The following is a 23,991-nucleotide window of genomic DNA, read 5'->3' as shown; positions in this document are numbered from 1 at the left end:
ATAGTTCACTATTACAACAGTACTTGTATTCCTTTCTCCATTATGATGTTAGCTCGTTTGCTTGTGAAGTGAAACCCTAATTCCAGTATTGCACTACTTCTAATCCTTTCTCCATTATGATTTTAATATTCTAAAATCATAATTGGTAGAGTTATATGATAGTTTTCTAGACGAGTTGTGATTAATATTCTACAATCATAATTGATGAAGGTATAGAAGGGTAAAGCTATGGTATGTTAACATTTCTCATACATCAACTATTTTTACCCCATGTTACCACTTTGAGAACTAATATTACTATTTTGAGGACTCATATGGTAAACTAAGAAAATTTGCCACTTTAAGGACTCATGTTACCACTTTGAGGACTAATATTACAATTTTGAGGACTCATGTGGTAACTAAGAAAATTTACCACTTCAAGGACTCATGTTCCTACTTTAAGGACTAATATTACTATTTTGAGGACTCATTTTACCACTTTTAAGGCAATTGTATGCATGTCATACATTAACACATTGTAGAATTTTTCATAGAAGAAATCAGAAGCTAGCCTCCGATCGATTCTTGCTTACATTTTCATTTCAGTGCGGTGTATTAATCAAAAAATGTCTTATATAGAACCAACTCTTCTTATATCTTCTATGATTAAGATATATATAACCGGCTTGCCCCAACCGAACTCCTCAACCTTTAACCTACTTGCTGTTTGAGAGCTGGATCTGCATAGTTCCCCATGTGTTCAAACTTCAAAATCAATCATAATTGACAGAAGAACCGATCATAATTTGAGCTGTCATTTAGCTGATTTTTGCAGAATATTTCTTCTGAGAGATTAAGAAACTAAAATTGATCAAATAAATAATGCAAGAGCACTTGTCACTCTTGTCCTTTAATATATCAAGCACCAATCTATACTTGAAAGCAACACCTATCATGTGGTTTCTCCTACAAAATAATGTTCTTTTTGTTTGCAAGATATTGTTCTTCTTGTTTTTTTTTTCTTTTTTTTTTGTTGAATAAATTCATATTGAATTGTATTGACTCAAGGTAGAATGGTATATTACATACATTTTCTCTGCCGACTATGAATAGATAAGAAAAAATGGCATATAGACTAGCACCACTCATTTAACAAAATTCATGCTCACTTATTAAATCAAGCCTACACACTATAATGCACACAAAAGTACGTTTTATCTTGGAGCCAAGTATCATCATACGCAGACATCAATTCAACAAATATCGGGCTTTCGTGCAAGTAGGTTGCCTTTTATTTATTTGGGTGTGTCCCAATTTTTTGTGGCAAACCTCGGAGGTGTCATTTTCAAGTTATTGTGGATAAAGAAAAAGTAAGGCTTATGGGTTGGCAAGGGCGGCTTCTTTCTATGGCTGACCATATTCAACTTATGCAATCAGTTTTTCAGAGCATGTTGCTTCATAATTTTTTTGTGTATTAGTGGCTAGTGTATCTTGTACGTCAAGTAATTAACGTCATGGGCACGTCACTGTTGAGACCAAAATTTACAGGTTCACATTCAAATGGGGTCTTTATTCCTCTAATTCTGCTAAGTGCTTTGATAAGTAAAAGCACAAGATTTTGAGAAGAAAAATAATGTTGCAAGCCTAGAAGAATGTGGTAGTATCCAAGTTAACTACTAATGGGTTTGTTTACTACAATACGAAAAAGAAGACTCCTTGCTTCATTGCAACACCATGCAGAAACAAGGGAAAAAGAAAACTTGCAGGTCCCTTAGTCCAAACGGATAAAATAAAAAAAATAAAAAAAGAAGAGCTCCCAAGATATTCACGGGTGGATGAAGAGTTGTGCTCCATTCTACTAAGCTTTCAAGTTTCAAAATTAAAGTCTTTGATAAGCTTCAGATCTTACTGATTGGAGGCCAAGTCAACGTGACTTAGATTTGAAATTTTTATCCAATGAACAAAGAAACTGCAAGCTTTCAACTTGGAAAGATAGGAGTTGGTTGCTGTTATGATTATTCAAATTTCAAACTTGAATCGAAAGCCAGAGTCATCGTCAAGTTGTTGTTGAGTATACCCTTTCCGATCCTTTACTGCCCACTACAAATATATATAACAATGTAAGTCATGACAATTGATAGCATTCAAAACAATTGATAGCATAATTCAAACGTGATTACAAACTTGAGCAAAAATATGCAATTGTCATTTGAAGAGAATACTGCTGCCCACCCACCATGGATGAGCTCTAAGAAACTCGGGACAGCAAACTCAAATGAAATGCAGACAAGCTGAGAATAATCTTAGAAGTTCATCTTGTAAGTTTTTCTTATCAGTGTATGTGTATGTCGACGTTCCGGTTGCACTAAAATAGTGTGGGAGCTTTAAACTGGCTGACAATATATAGAGGGAATCTAAAGAAGGATTTTCTGTTTCTCATCTGATTTTTAGTACCTGTGAGGTTCAAGTTAGTTGGACATGAATTATCAAATTAGATATCAAACCAAACCCAGTGTGGTTGATCTTGTGCTTATTTAAATCATTCATAGCAATAATCATACAAAATTTTCCTATTACTAGCTTCTAGTAAGTAGTAACTTATTTATTATCAATTCTCTGCCAGTCGGATCTACAGGCCTGCTGTTCTTAGCTTTCTAAGATATTGCTCAGAAACTTGGTAAACCGACATTTGCTGAAAGCCTGAAACTGTTAGAAAGATATGCCAGTAAAAGCAAAACATGTTCCTTTTACAAACTACAGTCAAATTACAACAATACAGATCGATTTTAAATGGCTTTTATGAAACACTTTCAGCTGCTACAGATTACTCTATAAGATCACAAGAACATGAAGATGCTATCAGACAAAGTGATATGATTCATTCACCTGATGAATGAGGAGCTTCAAGAAAGGAGCTATACTTTGAAATTATATCCTTTTACTTCTTGTTTGCCACACGCCATTAGATCACTAAAATGATGCCAAAAACTCACACCACCAGCTGGCCAAAGCAGGAGGGCAAGAAGGGTCAAAACAAATAGTGCCATACCTGACAATTTCAGAAAAGATAAGTAGGAACTAGGAAGTCACAAGTGCTAGCCAACCTTATCTGTATAAATCATCACTACTCATCTGTGAAGAGTTACCATATATATATATATATATATATATATATATATATATATGTATGTATGTGTGTGTGTGTAGTTGCACAGGAAGAAAGCACAGTTGAGTTAAGACTGCCTCTTCAGAACTGGATGTATTTGAAGGGACAAAATTACTAGCAGACACTAACATGAAAGATGGATACACATTTCCCTGCTGCCAGCTTATTGTCCCCACAGTGTGCTGAAAAATAATTCTCAACAATATATCATATGCCCTGATAAGAGTTAGATATGCCAAATCATTGGGTGCTTACCTCCTTCACAAGCCCATATTTTGGCTTGTGGACAACATCACACTGATCATGATCATGACCAGATAAAACAAGTACCTGCAAGAAACAAATTATTATTGCAGGTAAAAGGTAACTTTACAGTCATTTCTTTAAATACCTTCTTTCTCAACCATTTTTGCTTATCTCATTACTTCAAAAGCTTAGAAAACTGTATGAACCGCATAATTGTCAAACACCACATCTACTTTGGTATGAATGGCAACATTACTGAGCACACCCAAGTCCCAACTAATTCAGATTAGTTTTAAATTGGCATTATCAATTAGAGTTGCAAGTCAAGAGCAGATTCACAAGCACACAACTAATAAAGAAAAATGAAATTCCACCCAGTCATTTCTAAATGTTTATTATTAATTCTTGCCCCTTCGTGACATATACCAAAAGCAACTAGCCTGTAGTTGATGGATTCAATCCCTAGACCTACATATGTACTGCATGATAACCCCATTGAACTACCCAGGGGGGCAAAGTATAGTAATCCACAGAGAGGATTCTATTACACAATCACACATAAACCCACGAAGACTCATTGTCAAGTTAGATATCACAACCTGATCATGGTTGGGTTCCTCAAGACTTATATAGACTTAAAACCACTGCAGTTCACAGAAGATGCAAGACTTCAGTTTCCACACCCAAGAATTTACCTCCAAATGCATTTAGAAACCATTGAAGCAAATAAAGAGAAACTTGCCATGATGACCCAAAGCTAGATGCAACTGTACCTTTAAAATGAAGCATTCAACATAAAATCTATTCAGAGCTACCTTGAGTTTGTAAAGTCCGTGCAGCTTCAAATTCCTTATGTAGATGCTGATAATACAAGATAATTTATTAGTTTTGGATTCCTTGACCCATGTCTGTCATTCAGGGTGACGAAAGGGATAACATGCATCCCAGAGATAAAACAGAACTTACTGGTTGAATGGAGTCCAATAAATAGTTTGAAGATTCCTTGGTAACGTAATTCTGGTACCTGTACAATGTACAGTTGTAGGGGTCGTCAAGGGGCCGGGCCGGGCCTTGCTATATTTTTAAATAATTGAGGGCCGGGCCGGGCCGGGCTTTATTAAAAATCAAAGGATCCAAACCCGTCCATATAAAGCGGGCCTTGCGGGCTTTTTCAGGCCGGGCCGGGCTTGGCCTTGCGGGCTTTTTTGGGCCGGGCCTTGCGGGCTTTATTTATAAATAAATATTTAAAGACACAAGTATTTTTTTTTTAATCAAGCTTTGGAAATTCAATGGATAATGATCAAATATAACCAAAGATAACAATCTATATAACTATATTGTACCAAAAAAATCTATATTTATATATAGATACTAATTTGTTGATAAATAAATTTTTAAAGACACTAATTTTGTATAAATCTATATTTATACATCATACACTCCAAAGAGCTACATATAGCAATTCAAAGAAAATGAGAAACCGACCGTTGGATGAGTTTATTACAATAAATTATGAGTGTGGTAAAAAATTTAGCCAATTTCACCATATTTTTGAATCCGATCGGATTGGTCAACCGTAGTCACTTATATGTTTTATTGGTTGACCGATGGCGTGGCAACCGCGAAACGTGCTTATTTTTTCACATCACGTTTGTATATATTCCATCGATGGATGTGCGTGGACATAAGATAAAAAAAATTAATTTTAATTACAAACACATTGGACTATACCAATTTTATTCCTAAAGTTATATGACTTATACATTGTATTTAAATTGTTTAGGTTCATTCTAAAGCAACCATGAAGTGGAAAATGAATTCGGAGAAACCAACCGCTTGATGGAGAGATTGTAATGTTTTATGGTGGTTGTAGAAAATCCAGTCAATTTGGTTCACGTTTCGAATTCGATCAACTAGGTCAAACGTAGTTACTCTTATAAACCTATATTTATATATCATACACTCCAAAGAGCAACCCCTATCAATTCAAAGAAAATGGAAAAACCGACCGTTGGATGAGTTTATTACAATAAATTATGAGTGTGGTAAAACATATAGCCAATTTCACCATATTTTCGAATCCGATCGGATTGGTCAACCGTAGTCACTTATATGTTTTATTGGTTGACCGATACCGTGACAACTGCGAAACGTGCTTATTTTTCACATCATGTTTGTATATATTCCATCAATGGATGTGCATGGACATAAGATAAAAGAAATTAATTTTAATTACAAACACATTGGTCTGTACCAATTTTATTCATAAAGTTGTATGACTTATACATTGCATTTAAATTGTTTAGGTTCATTCTAAAGCAACCATGAAGTAGAAAATGAATTCGGAGAAACCAACCGCTCGATGGAGAGATTGTAATGTTTTATGGTGATTGTAGAAAATCCAGTCAATTTGGTTATCGTTTCGAATTCGATCAACTAGATCAAACGTAGTTACTCATATAAATCTATATTTATATATCATACACTCCAAAGAGCAACCCCTATCAATTCAAAGAAAATGGAAAAACCGACAGTTGGATGAGTTTATTACAATAAATTATGAGTGTGGTAAAAAATTTAGCCAATTTCACCATATTTTCGAATCCGATCGGATTGGTCAACCGTAATCACTTATATGTTTTATTGGTTGACCGATGCCGTGACAACTGCGAAACGTGCTTATTTTTTCACATCACGTTTGTATATATTCCATCAATGGATGTGCGTGGACATAAGATAAAAAAAAATTAATTTTAATTACAAACACATTGGTTTATACCAATTTTATTCCTATAGTTGTATGACTTATACATTGCATTTAAATTGTTTAGGTTCATTCTAAAGCAACAATGAAGTAGAAAATGAATTCGGAGAAACCAACCGCTCGATGGAGAGATTGTAATGTTTTATGGTGGTTGTAGAAAATCCAGCCAATTTGGTTCTCGTTTCGAATTCGATCAACTAGGTCAAACGAAGTTACTCTTATAAACCTATATTTATATATCATACACTCCAAAGAGCAACCCCTATCAATTCAAAGAAAATGGAAAAACCGACCGTTGGATGAGTTTATTACAATAAATTATGAGTGTGGTAAAAAATTTAGCCAATTTCACCATATTTTCGAATCCGATCGGATCAGATTCGTCAAAGAATATATATATATATATATATATATATATATGCACATATTTTATATAGAAGTATAATAATATAAGAACTTCCACACACACACACACACACATATATAGATATATATATATATATATATATATCTCTATATATATATATATATAAACACACACACATATATATGATATATTGATATATATATATATATATATCTATATATCTCTCTCTCTCTCTCTATATATATATATATAAACACACACACACACATATATGATATATATATATATATATATATCTATATGACTATATATATATATATATATATATATATACAGATCCTATCCAGAGCGAGGCATCGCTTTGAAATTTCAGAGCGAGGTTAGGGTTTAGGGTCACTTTTTGGTCGCATATCCACATCTCAACCGTTCAGTTTTTAGGTACTAATGTATAGATCATCTCTACAAAATTTCAACGAAATTGATGGTCTTTAAGGTATCTAACTCGCTTAAACCAATAGACGAACTGAATCTGTCCAACCTGAACCGTACTAGCTTTAAGGCCGTTATCAATGCCTTAACGACCATCAATTTGGCTGAAATTTTGCAGAGATGATCTATGCATTAGTACCTAGAAACTGAATGGTTGAGATGTGGATATGCGACCGAAAAGTGACCCTAAACCCTAACCTCGCTCTGAAGTTTCAAAGCGATGCCTCGCTCTGGATAGGATCTGTATATATATATATATAAACACACACACAAATATATATCTATATGTGTCTATATATATATATTTATAAACACACACACACATATAGATATATCTATATATATAACACACACACACATACATATATATATATATATATGTACACACACACACACACACATATATATATATATAATATTTTGCGGGCTTTTACGGGCCGGGCCTATGGGCAGGGCCGGGTTTTTGCGGGCTTTTTTGCGGGCCTCCATCGGCCCACCAAGGCGGGCTTTTGCGGGTTTTTTGACTGGCCGGGCCGGGCCAAAAGCCCTGCGGGCCAGCGGGCCTCCATCGGCCCACTTGATCCGTGGGCTTTTTGATGAGGCCTATACAGTTGTAATAACTATTCAACCAAACCCTTAACTAACAGCCACCAGATTCCAATTTAACGTAATTTCATGACGTCAATCGTCGAAAACACAAGAGAAGACACTTACACTATTTCTTGAATATCAGGAGAATGCACATTAATCCGCTGAACATGCAAGTAAAAAAGAAAACTTTACGAGTTAGGTGCTGAGAGTAAACTCAATAATTAGAACCCATTATAATATAGTGACATACCATATGATCACTATTATGCCTTTAAGAAATGCACAAGGATAAACTTTGTTTAAGATTTAAATCAAATGACTTATGTATATTACCTGGTTGATAATTTCTGACTTACGATTGGGACCACAATCTGTTCCATCGCAGGAGCATAACGATGGAGGTGCAAGAGTCATGATCATATCAGTAACTACACACACAGACAAATGAGATAGTAATAACAAATTAACAAATAACAACTATGAAGTAGGAACAAAACTGGAAAAACTGAAATCGAACCCAGAAATGGAAGACTGGAAGTATCGAATGAAGTCACTGAACCCAGCCTTACACAGAAATCCAAATCCAAAATCAAACCCTCAAGTCTGTAAGTAAAGTGAGTAACCAAGCAACTTACCCAGAAATCCGAAATCGAATCCAGCCTTCAAGCCTTCAAGAATCTGAAATCAAAAACTGAAATCGAAGTATCGATTGAACCCATCCTTCAAGCCTTCAAGTAAGCCTTCAAGAACCCAGAACAAGAACCCAGGACTCTGCTTGAGCCTTGACTCTTGAGGACACTGCAAATTGAAAACCCAGTAACGCAGTCGCAGTAAGAGACCGATCGATCGAAGTTCATAAAGAGTGAAAAACACAAACCCATAAACCCAGACTTACCAGTTACCACCGTCAGTCCGTCACCGTCGAAGAGAGAAAAGGCCGTGCCAGAGAGAGAGAGGACCCAGAGGAGAGACGGAGAGAGATTCGTTATTAGCTAGGGTTCGAAAGTTTTAGAGAAAGAGGAAAAAATATTAAGTGTTGGGGGGAATGAAATAATTGGTCCCCTCGGTTGTCAAAGTTTAAAACTTAGTCCCTCTGCGTTTTTCAAAAGTTTTCGAATGAAACTTTTCTCATCGGTTATGAAAGTAACCGATGTCCATAATAATAATAGAAATCGGTTTTTTCACAAACTGATGTTAGCACGGTTTTTAACATCAGGTGCAATCTTGACCGATTTAATAGTGGTGATGTCTAATGACATTATTCTAGTAGTGACATGTGAGAAATGCTCAAGTATATGCATGTGTTGGCCATGTGTCAAATCAATCCACCATAATCAAAGAGGCACATAGAAGACCTGATATAACCTACTAAACTCACAAAGGTTCACTGAATATTACCGCTCAAGTGTTTAGGGTTACATGTATTTCACTGAAAAGCAATTTCACAACACGCGCCACCATATGCTTGCTCTTCGATCTCATCTGCACTAGGTAAGTAGGTAACCCACAACATTCAAGATCAAGAGGTCTTTTATTTGGTTATAATGGGGCTTAGGGCAAGTGGCTAGTAGAAATGAAGGATAAGGAAATACAAAGTCCAAGGAAATCGGTGAAGCAACTCTCTCTTGTAGAGATATATGACTTTTGCTTTCGAATGTTAACGCACTCACTCTAATCCCAATATACAACCCACGCTAAACTATATACAATACTTTTTTTTTTCTTTTCAAACAACTCTCTCTTTTTTCTTTTTTAAACTTTTCTTTCTAAACAAAATCGCTCACGCTCACGCCCACACCTAAACCCACACTTATTCTTTTGTAACCTCACACTTTTCACTTTTCTTTTCTTTTGAAGCACTCAGACATAAAGTCATTCTCTCGAATCGCTTCACCAATTACCATGGAAAGGTAGGATAAAAGTGTATAGGCTAGATAGGAATTTGTGGTGCAAATGAATAAAAAGGTTAAATATATAAATAGGCTCAAAGTAGTAATCTAGTGGTAAATATCTTTGGGCACATGCTTCATTGGCCATGGTGGTATTATGCCTAATGCCTCAATCCCTTTTATCCCATCGTAAGCTAACATATAGCCTCAAGAGGTCTCAAGCATGTTCTAGATATGCAATGTCATGAAATTGTACACGCATGAAAGAAACAGTGAATGAACAATGCATACACTATAGATATTAGGCACAAAAGCTCACAAATAAGGGCATGCAAGTCAATCAAATCATCTATATGCTTCTCTAATTATAATGAACCGACCTAACCATAGACTTTGTGCACACATATAGTCAAGCATAGATCACATATACGCTTAATCACAAAACAAATTCAAAGTCCTAGATCATGCTCAATCTATCCACAATCACAACAAGTTAAGTCCATGGCTCGTCATTGGGGTTGGAAAAAGGCATTAACCACTAAAATATAATTACATAAAGCTAATCTAAAAATGGAAAATCTTTTTTTTTTTTTTAGGGCGCCCGATTCCTCACCTCCAATAGTCACCAATATCGAGCCCATGCATCGCATCAACACCATCGATCGATGGCGGCGCTCCCATCAGCAGCATGTCTCGCAGGGAAAGGAAGCGCTACGCACTCGCCAACCACCCTAAGGAAGTTTGCAACATCCACTATGAAAGATCCGCTAAGCTACCAAGATCTCAGTGGGAACCCATAACCTTCTCTGAGGAAAAGGAACGCAAAGTTCATCCCCCCCACGGCGTCCCGTTCTTGATCAATGCAATACTCGACAAATGGTCAGTGGGGAGGGTCCTGGTTGATAGCGGATCTGCTGTCAATGTCATCTTCAACAGTTGCTACAACTAACTCCAGCGGAACAGAAACACTACTACAATAACATGATTTAAGGACACTTAAACCGTGTCCTTAAATACATACAAGGACTCTTCAAAGAAGAGTCCTCTATCTGGGTGTCATCATAAGTCCGAAATAAAGACGCTGAAAATGTGTCCTCTTATCTATACAAGGACACAGTTTATGTGTCCTAATAGATGTGCACATGGTGTCCTTAATTCTATAAGAGGACACCTAAATTGCATCCTTATATTATCAAATAAGTGTCGTCTATTTTATGCAAGAACACATAAATTGTGTCCTAAAAACTCTGGAAATAGAGTCCTTAAATCTATAAGAGGACTAAAAAAATACACTATCAAGTGTGTCCTATTTTCGATACAAGAACACACAAATTGTGTCCTCAAATACCTGTAAACATAGTCCTTACATTCATAAGAGAACAGAAAAATACATTCTCATATGTGTCATGTTTTCTATACTAAGACACATAATTTTTGTTCTCAAAGTTCTGAAAATTGAGTCATTAAATCCATAAGGGAATACAATCTCATATTATAAAAACTGTGAGCATAACATCGAGTACACATCAAACAAGTCTATACATATACAGAACATCCATCAATACATATCTAAGATCCTGATAAGTTCATAATTTCATACATTTTTATACCCTTAAATGTAGAATTCTAGACTTAGAACTTGTCATATTTGAGTTATTTACTTTGTCTTTGTGTTTTGTAGGTTAAATTGGAGAAAAGAATGATTTGGAGCTTAAAGTCAAACGCAAGATTGAAAGGGTGCTTGCTATCCTGAGTGTCCAGAATTGTCTCTGCTGTGCATCAACTTTGAGGATTAAACTGTACCTTCTCACAAGGAATTAGCAGGCGAGCCATATACCATTGGAAAGATACGGATGTTAGCTTTCTGGGGAGTTTTACGGAAGTGGATTCTCATTATTCTAGAGGAAGTTATGATGATTTAAGTTAACCTAGTTTGGGAAACCAAATTCTGACGGATCTTGCATATCTTTTCGGAATATGACTTGTGAGGCCCAAGTCAAATTGTCATGCCCCTGATTTTTACACAAATAAAAATCAATATATATAATCCCATAATTATACATGCGTGAACGTTCAGTCATTAATACAAAATACCTGGAATCTTTTTCCCTTAAACCAAGTACATACTGATGCCCTGAACCCTCAAAGTTAATATACACTCGCTCCATAGAGTTATATATTACACAAGCTTACGAATTAAATTGTCAACAATAAAATAAAACATAAATGCTCCTCAGAGCTCACTACAAGCGGAAGTCTTAATAAGTCACAAAATTGGCTTCCTACCATAAAGCTGCTAGCTCGCTGCCTCAGTTTTCAGCCATAATTACCCTGACCTGCAGGATTAACCCCTACACCGTTTGAATGGTGTACCGGGTTGTCACACAACAAACTCGGTAAGCTTTTGTAAGCCTGTATGAGTAACTCAAACCACACACAACTCACACAAATCACGAGAATAACTCACACGAATTACGTTTAAATCAATAAACAAATCACGGGATAAACCCACACAAATCACGAGATAAACTCACCCAAATCACGTTTAAATCAATAAACAAATCACGTTTCAATCAAGAAACATAGCACGGGATAAACCCACACAAATCACGAGATAAACTCACCCAAATCACGTTTCAATCAAGAAACAAAGCACGGCGGACAGAGTAGAGCTCTAACTGATAGTATTCACTAACCTGGCCAAAGGCATAAATTCCCGATTTTCCCACCCACGATCACATTTCGTTACCCACGATCCTCAACTCGTAAGTCACAGTGGACCCAAAATGTTACACGAATCTAAAATGAAAGATTCCCCGTAATTGATCCCTATCAATTACTCCCGGTATAAAACCCATATTTAAATAAACCACCCGCGAACTAAAATGTTCCACAAATACACAGATCTCAACGCTTTTCAAAACAAATCGAAATCAACATTTCCACAATCATTTGTTTTCCAAAAGCCACAACCCAAAACAATAAAAAGCATCATTTCATGCATATTGTTTTCATAAATCCACAAACCACCAAAACATATATATTTCACGTAAATATATATATGTAGTCATCCGCTCAGGAATGCTTACTAATACCAACTATAGTTTGCAGTTAACTAAATAACTCTCAAAACGATAAAGGTAAGCCCATTCGTGAATAAACTTCGTGAGATTACTCGCCTTGAAACTCCCGCTGCGTCTTCAATACAGAACAATGCAGCCAACCCACAAAATGACCATCCAAGAATACTTCGTCAAGTACCTAATCACAATCGGTTTCCACTTAGTAACAATTCACAACCGATTTAAGTCCGAAACCCCTGTTCTGAACTAAAATCCCCCAAAGTAGCGCCAAATCAAGGCTAAACCACATCCGAGACCTCCCAAATTCTCCGGAATACGTCCACGATCGATATGACCAAACTACAAGCTGATCGGACGCTCGAATCCTCACGGATCTAATAAATCAACTGGTATGAAACCGTAAAAATCATAACAATTCCATACGAACTCCAAAATTTGCATATTATATATCGAAACGCTCTTATCAATGAGTAGAACATATATAATACCAAAAAACAGTTCATTAAGTGGCCGGAACACCGCCAGAACGCCGCCACAGGCGGTGGCGCACAGCCGCCGGCCAAAACTCAATATTTCACAAAACTCCCAACATAAAAAGCTTCATCTAAGCATGCTTGTGAACTTTCATAACTAGCTCGAAGTCAGAAAACAAGCATAAATGGTCGAAAACTACCTCACAAGCCGTGAACAGTAATCCAATCTGAGTTGAACCAAGTTTTACGTGAATCGATCCAAACAATCACCAAGGATCGATCAAGGAGGCTGTTCTGAGCTCCCCAAACTCAACTTGAAGCCTTGCCGACTTTAGAGATCGGAGAACCGATCGGGTCCGAAAACACCAATCTGCACCGCCTTCTACCGCCGCCACCACTGAGAATCGGTGCTTGAGGACACCACAGGGAGGAGCGCACGGAGGAGGCGAACAGATCTGGGCTCGTCTGGCGGTCTGCCGTCGCCGGGGTTCGCCGGAAAATCCGGGTCGGATCACCAGGGTTCAGGTCATGTCGAGCGCGAGTGATGAGAGAGAACGGAGGATTTCTGATTTCCGGAAATGGTAAATGTGAAAATGGAAATAGTAAGTTTCCGAAAATGGAAACTCCTATTTATAGAACTTTCCCAAAACTTCAAACGCTCATAACTTTCTCATACGAACTCCGATTCTCGCGTTCCACATGTCCACGAACTCGTATCGATGCACTCTACAACTTTCGTGAAGGAAGTTTTCGAACGAATAAAAAGTCAACCCTTGTGCCCCCCCTAAAATGGCGCCTTCTGAATAATTATTCGCCCGAAACACTTCCGCTTCATCCACGAGCCATGAAATCGTCCAATAACCATAAAATTAATTCCGGAAAATCCTTGGAAAATAATTACGAATTTTCGGGGCATCACATCATTGATCTTAACACTCGAATGGAACAAGACTGAACGTATCTGACATATTTGGAGTAATTTCTTGCATTGACTATAATAACTTTGTGTTTCTTTGGAGAGAAGAAATCTATTCCAAGTTGGACTAGAAGACTTAAGAAGACCAAGTCAAGTAGGAATTAAAAAGAGACATACAAGGCAGAAAATGAGGACGTTTAGAGACAAGAGGCGGCCTGGAGAGTAGATTGAGATGCAACAAGAGCAAGAGGAGTCACCTCCATCTTTATTCCTCCTTCACTATATTTTTCTTAGTTATCTTTATTTCTTTTTGCTAAACTTCTAAGCTAGGGCTGAGATGAAGCCCCTAGTATGACTATTCTATTTGTTTAGTTGGTTTGCTATTGAATTTCTGATTGCTATGTTAAACTCTTAATCACAGTTTCAATAGAACTTTTATTCAAAATCTTTGGTCTGGATCAATAAGACCTAGGTTTTGTTTATGAGTTATTTGGTTGGAGAACATGATGCTTGATCAAGGAGTTGATGTTTTCTAGGGTGCCAAAGGATAATTCAATCTTGTGATTAAAGAGTTGTGTATTGAGAATACAAGTGCTTGATCATAGTTGATATTCTTGTTTGCATGATTTCCTAGTTCTTTTGTGCTTAATGGAGTTGAACATGTTTGCTTGAACCTGATCATTAAGTGGAGTAAATTATAGTTTGGCTACTTGAGTTCTATACAAGATCAATAAGTTGGAATTCATAAGTTAGAAGAACTTTGGCATATGTCAGGGATCAATAAGGCTTATGTACGGGAACCATTAGCATGAAATCTAGGGAATTCAATGGTTGTCAGCTAGCAATAAAGTAGAAGTACTAGGTAGTGGATTCAAAGTCTTAGCATTCAACTCTCATATTTTTCAACCTTCTAAAAAACCCTTCTCTCAATTCTTTTGTTTCTATTCTTAGTTGTTTAGTTATAATTTCAATCATCACAATCTTCCCAAATGTTTGTTTATTTTTGTGTTCAATTAGTTATTTGAGTTAGAATCAATTCGAGTTTCAATCCTTGTTGGAACGACCTCGTGCTTACACTAACTATACTACAATCGATTCGTGCACTTGCGAGTAATCATTTAAAACACCACAGATCCAAAAGAAGCAACCTGCAAAAACCACAAGTCCAACACCAGATCAAATGTACTACACTATAACTGATTTGAAGCTAACTACCTAATTCAAAGCACTAGCTGCTGCTGCTCCATATATAACTCAATTCATACCATCCAAAACAAGTAATACCTGCAAAGACAACAAGTCCAACATCCAGAATTAAGGTATTACTACTACTACTACTGTTTGTCAAGGACACATAATTCAAATTGTTGCTACATATATATCTCAAGTCATACCAGAAATATACATACTTGCATGCTAACTATTTGATATATCCATCAACCTGTTCTGCCCACTCTACTTGAACTACATCAATCTCTTCTTGAGTGTAAGTCTCTTTTTCCTCAAACTGAAATGATAGATCAATAGATATATTTATTACGTTATTATATATATAGTGTATATTACAGTAAAAAGTTTATGACCAAATCAAAAAGCAACCTGCTAGTAAGTAATCACAACTAATTGAAACATGCAAGCAGTAGACAAAACTATTCTACAACTATGTCGAAACAACTAGTACACAAAACTGAGCTATAACTAATCAAAACATGTAACCAGTACACAAAATTGAGCTAATTAACCTTATTACTAACCATATTTAAAATTGAGGTTCTTGGACTTCCAATAATTTCTTTCATGTATTTCATGACATAATACCCACATTCCACTGATCCAGGTTGTCTGGGACACTACAAAATATTTGAACACCAAAATTTTAGTGCATGTACTGGTTTACCATCAGGTCAAAGGAAAACAAAAAAGTAGGAATGTACCTTAACCACCTCCCAATGAACTGTTTTACGATTCTTTCTTCCCTTTTGAGCATTAAACATCTTAATGGAACTGCATCATGAAGAGCTGAGTAAGAAAACGGTAAGCAAGTAAAATGTTGACCATCCGCCCAATTTCAGATCCATATATAACTTAACAAACTATAAATTAGCAAACACTCTAACATCTCATTTTATTCAATTTTTGAAATGAAAACTAGAGGATAGAATCATTACAGCTCTACGATGTTCTTCATTCCTAGATTGATGTTAATGTTACTTAATGGGTCAAAGTAATAGACCAACACAATAAATGGGTTAATGGCAGCCAACAACCAATGATTCATGCATTAAGAAATAAAATGAATCTCTAATTTATAGTGTATGCATCTCCTAAGAAAAATAAGTATGAAATGTCATACAACAATAAACATACCCTGTATTATAAGGCGCAAGAATTAATTGATCTACTTAGGTAGACTCTAATCTAAGTGATAGGGCACATGATCTAGCCTCAACCTTTCCAGCTTCATTAGAGATGTGGCCAGGATCTACAAATACATACAAGTGATCCTCATTCTTCATTTTCAACAATAACCAAAGGTGTCTATGTAAAAGAAAAAAACCAGTAAGTTTTTCTGAAATCAAAACTTAGCATGCGAAGTATTCATTAATCATGTAAATATCTCTAACCTCATGTAGATAGAAATGTAAACAGTGGATATTGGCTGCATCAAACAAAATTGGATGATGTTACTGTTTATGAATGTATTGTGTTCATTGCCAAACACACCATCTTCCATTGGGACCGACATGCACTGATAGATTCATCCATTATTCTTGCCAAACGCAGTAGAAGATGCATAGAAACCGGCATCTTGTATGCTGCTTGTCTGCATAGTGTTTTACTCGAAGACTTTTGTGTGCTCATTGAGTTCTAAATGTGAATTAAGATAGCATGTAAATACCATTTTTAACTTCTAGTGATGGATATTATAATTGGCTTACGATATACCTCTTCATGTGACATTAAAACAAGATGTCGAGGTCAAGTGTGTGTGACTAGTAAATGGCATGTGTGTGTAACCAACTTAAACTGACAGACCAGATTGCAAAAAACATATTGCATGCCTATTATAGTGATAGGCAGTCCAAGGACCCCAATGATGTTGAAATTAATCAAAATCTGGTGACTTTATCAATCAACATTGCATGATACTATTTGTAATCGGACAAAAAGAGTTAACAAAAGAACCTTTTGGTCCCTTATGACACTAATAAAATGCTATCAAAGTCACTTAACAAGTTAGCTACATAAAAAAAATAAAAAAAAAAAAAGCACCTAATATTGCAACATTTCGATTAAAGTACCAATCACCCATAGACTTTGGAATTGTCTATCAATGTTCAAATGAGTCAGATGACTTTGCATAAGAAAAAAGACATAATAACAAAATTTTGGCAAGAGACAGAATAACAATTAAAAAGCCATATGGTGTTTTCACTTTCAGTTGTTGCTGAACATCAAAACATATACACAGTAGGTAAAACAACTAGAGCTGTATGACATATTTTATTTTAGAAATAAACTGCTGACCAGTTGCAATTTTTTAGTCATAAAGTTTAGTCAATGGATTCAATGTTGTGACAAAAATCAATAATGTGAAAATGAGCTAATGGATTCATGAAGAAGATAATTAACTAGCTCTTTACCTAACGTTTTCTTCCTTTCAGTCATGAGGTTAGTCATATTGATGGTAAATATGTTGTGAATATGGATGTTGGACTTAGTTACTTATATAGTAAGAGAATCCAAGACAACCAAACTGAGAAAACAATCAACAACAAAGACTAAAACCACACAAAGAATCAAAAGAACCTCAATTTCAAGAGACTAATTAACTGCTGCACTGCAATTTCCTTAGCAAATAAAAAATAGGTGCAACAGAAACACAACTAAAAGCACAAGCACTCACCCATACTTATCTTAAAGCCCCCATTCCATTGTGAAAAGCAGTCACTGCAAAACAAAATCCAATGTTTCTTTCAGTGACTCATTCACAGACATCTAGCTACCTTTAGAGCAATAAATATTATATAGCTTTTCAATAACCTTCCTATGTATGATGCTAGCATCCACAACCAGAATATGGAACTAAAAAAGCGTGGGAACTAAAACATCAATTAACAAATGATTCAACCATTCTACATTTTCAAATAGCCATTATGCAATTTGTGGTTTGTGCACCATATGCATCAACTGTCTAATTTATTCTCAACTCAAACGTATGCAAATAACCAAACTCAAAAGGATTATTTGAACAAAAAAATATGAAGAACTAAAAAAGCTAAAAACAAATTCAAGAGAAAAATAAATAAAAAGCAACTCACCCAAATAGGCAAAGAAGAGCCAATCGATGCATGCAGAGCGAACAACAAAACCGGAGAGCAGCAACAGCAACGTGAAGCTAATGAACAGCAAAAGCATAAACAAAGTAAAAAAAAAAAGAAAAAACGATTAGACCTGAATCCAACAAAATAAAAACAAACAAAAAATTATCATTCCAATATAAAGAACACAAACTACTCACCGAAATCAGCAAATAGGAAGCCCCCAGAAGCAAAAATGAAGAGAGTCTAGACAGAAGACAAATCTATTAGACTTCCAGTTGTAAACTCGTATCAAGAGGCATCAATTCATTAACACTGCAAAATAGAGACAATGGCATATCAATCTCACTAATGACTTCAATCAAAAATTTCTATCTTTAAGCCCAAATTAGTATCGCTACATGTGTAAGATGTATTCAATTTAGGCACCATATAATTTAGTAATTTCTACTTGTTTACTACTAAGACTAGAAACTAGCAAATCATGTTCAATTACAAGAACCCACAGAGATATGCAATCGCTGCTTTTCCAATTCCACTCCATGCCCCAAATCCCTATACATGCGAAACATCATCCTATCAAAAATGCGTTCGAAACCTCCACATGCTGCAATAGAACATTTAGTCCAATCAAATTTTTCCCAGAATCTCTCAATCCAAGACACAATTATAACAAGAAATTAGAAAAAAGAAGGATCGAGTGACCACCAAATTCGACTAACCTCACTAACCACTGAAAAATTCCCCGAATCTCTCAACCCATAATAGGTCTCACACCATTACTCTGAGTTGGACCTTGTTGCTAGTCGCCTTGTAGTCGTCACCTCCTCCACAGACTCGAATCTAGTACAAGACCACGAACCACTGCTTAGTTTCTCTAGCGACGTCACATAGCCACTAGGATTTGACTACATGCGCCTATCCATCGGTGCTAGCCCATGCACAGCGGAGATACACACTGAGTTCATCATCGTCGACTACTTCAGCTCTTACAATGGCACCATTGGCCGACCGGCACTCAACAAGTTAAAATGCATCATTGCCGAATATATGCTCCTTATGAAGTTCCCTACACCCAACGATACGGGCTGTGTCAAAGGAAGCCAACAGCTAACACGGGAGTGCTATTCAACAACGGTAACGCGATCCATGCTTTGTCATGAAATCCTTACGGTATGAAATCACCTATCGCTGATAGACAGAATCAACGACCCTAGAGATGACGAGAAGAAGTATGTAAAAAAGGAACATGTCAACCCAGAGACATCTCTACAGGTCATCAGCATCTTTGACGAGCACCCTGAGCGGACAGCCTGCATTGGCGCACAACTCTCCCTCGAGATAGCAGCGAAGCTCACACAATTTCTGCTGGAAAACGCTGCTGTATTTGCATGGTCCTATGCGGATATGCCAGGCATCTCCCCTGACATTATTACGCACAAGTTAAGCATCAAACCATCCTTCTATCTAATCAAACAGTAAAGAAAGGTCTTCGATGAAGAAAGGTATCGTGCAATAGGGGAGGAGGTAGCAAAGCTACAAGGCATTGGATTCATCTGCCAGGTCAACTATCCCCAATGGCCCCAATGGATCTCCAACCTGGTAATGGTAAAAAAGTCCAGCGAAAAATGGCGAATGTGCGTAGACTTCAAAGGTCTCAATAAGGCGTGCCCCAAAGATAGTTTCCTGCTACTACGCATTGACCAGCTGGTCGACACAATAGCGGGACACGAACTGCTCAACATGATGGATGCCTTCTCCGGCTATAACTAAATAAAAATGAACCCCGTTGACAAAGAATGCACCACCTTCACAACAGACAAAGACATATACTGCTACAATGTCATGCCCTTTGGGTTGAAGAACGTCGGAGCAATGTACCAGCCGTTGATGAACGCCATGTTCGCGGAACACCTCAGAAAAATATAATAGAGGTATACGTGGACGACATGCTCATAAAATGCATCAAAGCCGGTGGACACATGGAAAACCGCCGCATCATATTCACCATTCTCTTAGCCTATGGTATGTGCCCTAACCCCGAGAAATGCTTCTTCGGCTTCACCGATAGCAAATTCCTGGGTTACATAGTTAGCGAGCGGGCATAGAAGCTAACCCCGAAAAGGTGCAGGCCATCCTCGACATGAAATCCCCAGAGTGGAAGGTGCATGTTTAGAGCCTCCAGGGAAAGCTAACCGCGTTATCTCGCTTTATCTCCAAGCTCAGTGACAGGTGCCTCCCATTCTTCAAAGCTATGAAGAGGACCCACAAAAAGGAAATTGATTGGACTCCAGACTGTGAGGCGACCTTCTAGAATTTGAAGGAGTACCTAGCGGCAATCCCACTCCTCTCCATATCTGTGTAGGGTGAGATATTGTACATATACCTCGCGGTATCCGCATCGGTAGTAAGCTGCGCCATAGTACGAAGAGAGAGACAGGACAATCTCCCGGTATTCTACGCCAACAGGGGTATGAATGGAGTTGAGACAAGATACACCCCTAGAACAGCTAGCGCTCGCACTCCTCGTCGCCACTATACACCTCCGCCAATACTTCCAAGCTCATACCATTCATGTCCTGACAAATCAACCGCTGAGGCAAGTAATGCAGAACCCTAAGCACTTTGGCTGCTTGAGCAAATGGGCAATCGAGCTAAGTGAATTCGACACCGATTATAAACCACAAACCGCTATGAAAAGCCAGGCAGTAGCAGACTCACTAAGCGGCAAGATGAACCCACCATGAGCACAGAAGAAAGCAACACTACCCTGACAACCACCGAGGAACCCACATCCAAGCCACAGTTAGAATGAAACCTTCATGTATACGGCTCAGCTTGCGCCTGCACCAAGGCCTGTGGAGCCGGAATCATCTTGACAGGGCTAGGGGGACTGAACGTGAAGTACGCGCTGAAATTCAACTTCACAGCTTCGAACAACATGGCGGAGTATGAAGCACTCATTGCAGGCCTATTCCTCGCCATAGACTCAGGCGCCGATAGCGTCAACATATTCAGCAACTCCCAACTTGTCGTATAATATTTAGCTAAGAGAAGCTACCCAACGGGTACTCTCACTCTTTTGTAAACGCTGATCTCTCAGCTATCAGTGAAATGAGGAATTATTCAAACCATTGTTCTCCGCAGCACAAATAGTTAACTGGCAACACTAACAAAGTTCAGCGAACCACGTCACCTACTTCGTGCATTTAGAACAATTTTAATTCTCTTAATGTTTCATTGACAGACAAAAGAATAAGTAAAGCTCTAGCGGTATACCAACACTCAAAATAGACAATGATTTGGCAGCGGCAATCCAACACTTAGAAAATTTCAAAGATGAAAAATAGCAGCATTGCTTCATTATAAACGTAGGTTAGGACTCCCCAACCGTTTCATTACAAAGCACAAACACCTCAACCAAGATGACAAACAAAAAAAACAAAAACCTAAAGATCTCGCGACTCTTTGCGGGAGTCGACGGCCCCATCACCGTCTACTTAGGCAGCGGCTCGTCTGGTCGGACCCGGGGGTGGTGGGACACGGCGTGATCATGGTACCATCCTCCCGAGTGTGCGCCGCCATAAATTGGGTGTGGGATGCTTCAGAAGCCATTGGCATCGGCGACTGTTGGGAACCATCACCTGTCTGCTGGCCAAACTCACCACTGTCGGACCGCACACCTTCGGGTTGGGAAGAGTCCAGTCTGCCTTCAGCTGCCTACTGCTAACTCAACGCCTCCTGAAGTTGGGCCACCTTGTCTGAATTAATAACTCCTTTTTCCTCCAACTTACGGAAGTTGACCGCGGCATCGGCTATACCGGCAGTCGTAAGCTCATCCTTGTACTCCTTCGACTACTTAAAAGCCTCCACAGCCGTGGTGCCAACTTTTTGCTTCTCCCTTCTAGCCCCTTGGCCCTATGTTACAGCAGCTTAACCTCTTCAGATCGGGTGGCAGATTCCCGCTGAACGATGTCAAGGCTCTTCACCTTGGCCGCAAATTGTTCACCAAGGTGACCAATCTCCACCTTCAACTCTGCCACCTTGGTGTTGTGCTCAACATCCCGCCCAATGGCAACGTCCAGCTTTTCCCGAGCCTCTACCAAGTCTACCTCCACCTTCGACAGTTGTTGCTCGCACTTCTCGAGCCGCTTCTTCACCTCCGCCAGCTCCTGCCGCAAGCTGTCAACTTCTCCGAGCAGCTGCACCTCGACATCGAATGGCTTCGAGACTGCCAAAAATAACTCATTCAGCCCACTGCGAGGTGGTCGAAGGCTGAGCTGAACGGGGATTGCTGCAGGGGAGTAGCGTGCAATGTACCATCCATCCCTCTGAACCCCAGCTGCTCGCAAATGTGGAAGAGCAGCTCCCGCTCGCTCTCTGTCAAAAACTCAGCGTAGGAGGCGAAAGAATCAAGCCCCCCTTGGGTCGCCTCCCCGCCAGTGGCAACGGTCCTGACCATCTTTCCGCGCCTTTTTTTGTTGTTGGCGCACGGAAAGTGGCATGTTGCCCACCGCATCGTCACCTTCCTCGCCGCTGTTCTACCGCCGTTTCCTCTGAATGGTAGCACCCTGGGCTGCACTGGCGGCAACTACCCAAGTCGAGGCATCAGGCTCCAAGCCCACTATGGTGACAGCCTTTGCAGCGACGAGTTCATTTTGCAGTGTGGCCTTCTCCTTTTGAATCATGCTCCGGGTGTCAGGAACCTTCTCTACAGCCTACTCCGACTGACTTCCTCCGACCGTGCGCTCTCCAAATGGGTAGCGGTAGGAAGGATAACTATTTCCCCTGCGGCTGGGAGGTGGAAATGGTGAGGCATCTCCAAAACAACTTCTGCATCGGCGGGACTGATCTCCTTTGTCTGAGGGTCGACAGTCGTCTTCCGTGCATAGTAGCTTGTTTCAAGGAAGGGGATCTACAAAACCAAAGCCAAGTTGTATCGATAAGACAAAAGTGAGATAAAAAAATAAAAATAATAAAAATAAAAAAAACTCAGAAGCAGTTACCTGGGAACCGAGTCAAGTTCAACTCCACCAACAACTCCCAGCCAGTCAATAAGTGCAGATCCAGAAGATCTTGATTCTTCCAGCAACCGGTGATCGACGCTACGTGTCATTCTTCCTCCAGCATCAGCACAAATTGCAGCCCTGCTGCAAAAAAAAAAAAAAAAAGGATTAATTTCTATCTCTGCGGAATTAAGTGTAGGATAAGCAAATGCAAAAGAGGCAGCGGCAACCTTGACTAGGTTGGAACTTCGACTTAATCCTAAAGGTTGGCTCCTTTTTATTTAAGGCTACATCGTATTCCCAACCCTCGGTTGCGACACATTAGGTTGTCCGCTAGGGGGACATGGAATCAGGAGGGTTCTCAATTAGCTAAGGCGCCCTTGTACACCAACTCATAAAAGTGGAGCACCTCAGCCACGGTAGGACCCTCGCAGCCGGACAAGCTCCATAGAGCATTCAGTCCCATGAGCATCTTCTTCCACATGTTTGGACAAACTTGTCCAAAGGCGATGTCGAACTCACACAATAGTATTTGGAAGTTTGGCAACAGTGGGAACCAGACCCCCTGGCGAAACACCTCCTCATAGAGTTATGTTGGGTATCGTTTTGCATGATACTAGATATTGGATGGGTATCGTTCGTTTTGTAACAAGGATGTTGTCCAAGGAAAGACCTTGTAAATTGTGTTTTGTCGTTC

General features: G+C 38.5%; 1 protein-coding gene across 1 annotated transcript; it reads right to left on the bottom strand.

Annotated features, from left to right (window-relative positions):
* Positions 1 to 2,689: 2,689 nt before the first annotated feature.
* Positions 2,690 to 8,362, bottom strand: LOC121049531 (uncharacterized protein C630.12-like). The gene is made up of 8 exons (XM_040507161.1): positions 8,241 to 8,362; positions 7,939 to 8,033; positions 7,729 to 7,766; positions 4,361 to 4,418; positions 3,404 to 3,478; positions 3,184 to 3,330; positions 3,087 to 3,139; positions 2,690 to 2,983 (listed from the first exon to the last, which is right to left on the bottom strand). The coding sequence occupies exons 2-7, from the start codon at positions 8,023 to 8,025 to the stop codon at positions 3,125 to 3,127; spliced, it is 420 nt and encodes a 139-aa protein (XP_040363095.1). The 5' UTR covers positions 8,026 to 8,033; positions 8,241 to 8,362; the 3' UTR covers positions 2,690 to 2,983; positions 3,087 to 3,124.
* Positions 8,363 to 23,991: the final 15,629 nt, after the last annotated feature.

The sequence above is a fragment of the Rosa chinensis genome, chromosome 5 (assembly GCF_002994745.2).
Source record: "Rosa chinensis cultivar Old Blush chromosome 5, RchiOBHm-V2, whole genome shotgun sequence".
Classification (NCBI taxonomy): Eukaryota; Viridiplantae; Streptophyta; class Magnoliopsida; order Rosales; family Rosaceae; genus Rosa; species Rosa chinensis.
Note: the sequence above shows the minus strand (reverse complement) of the source record. Positions and strands in the feature narration are given on the sequence as shown.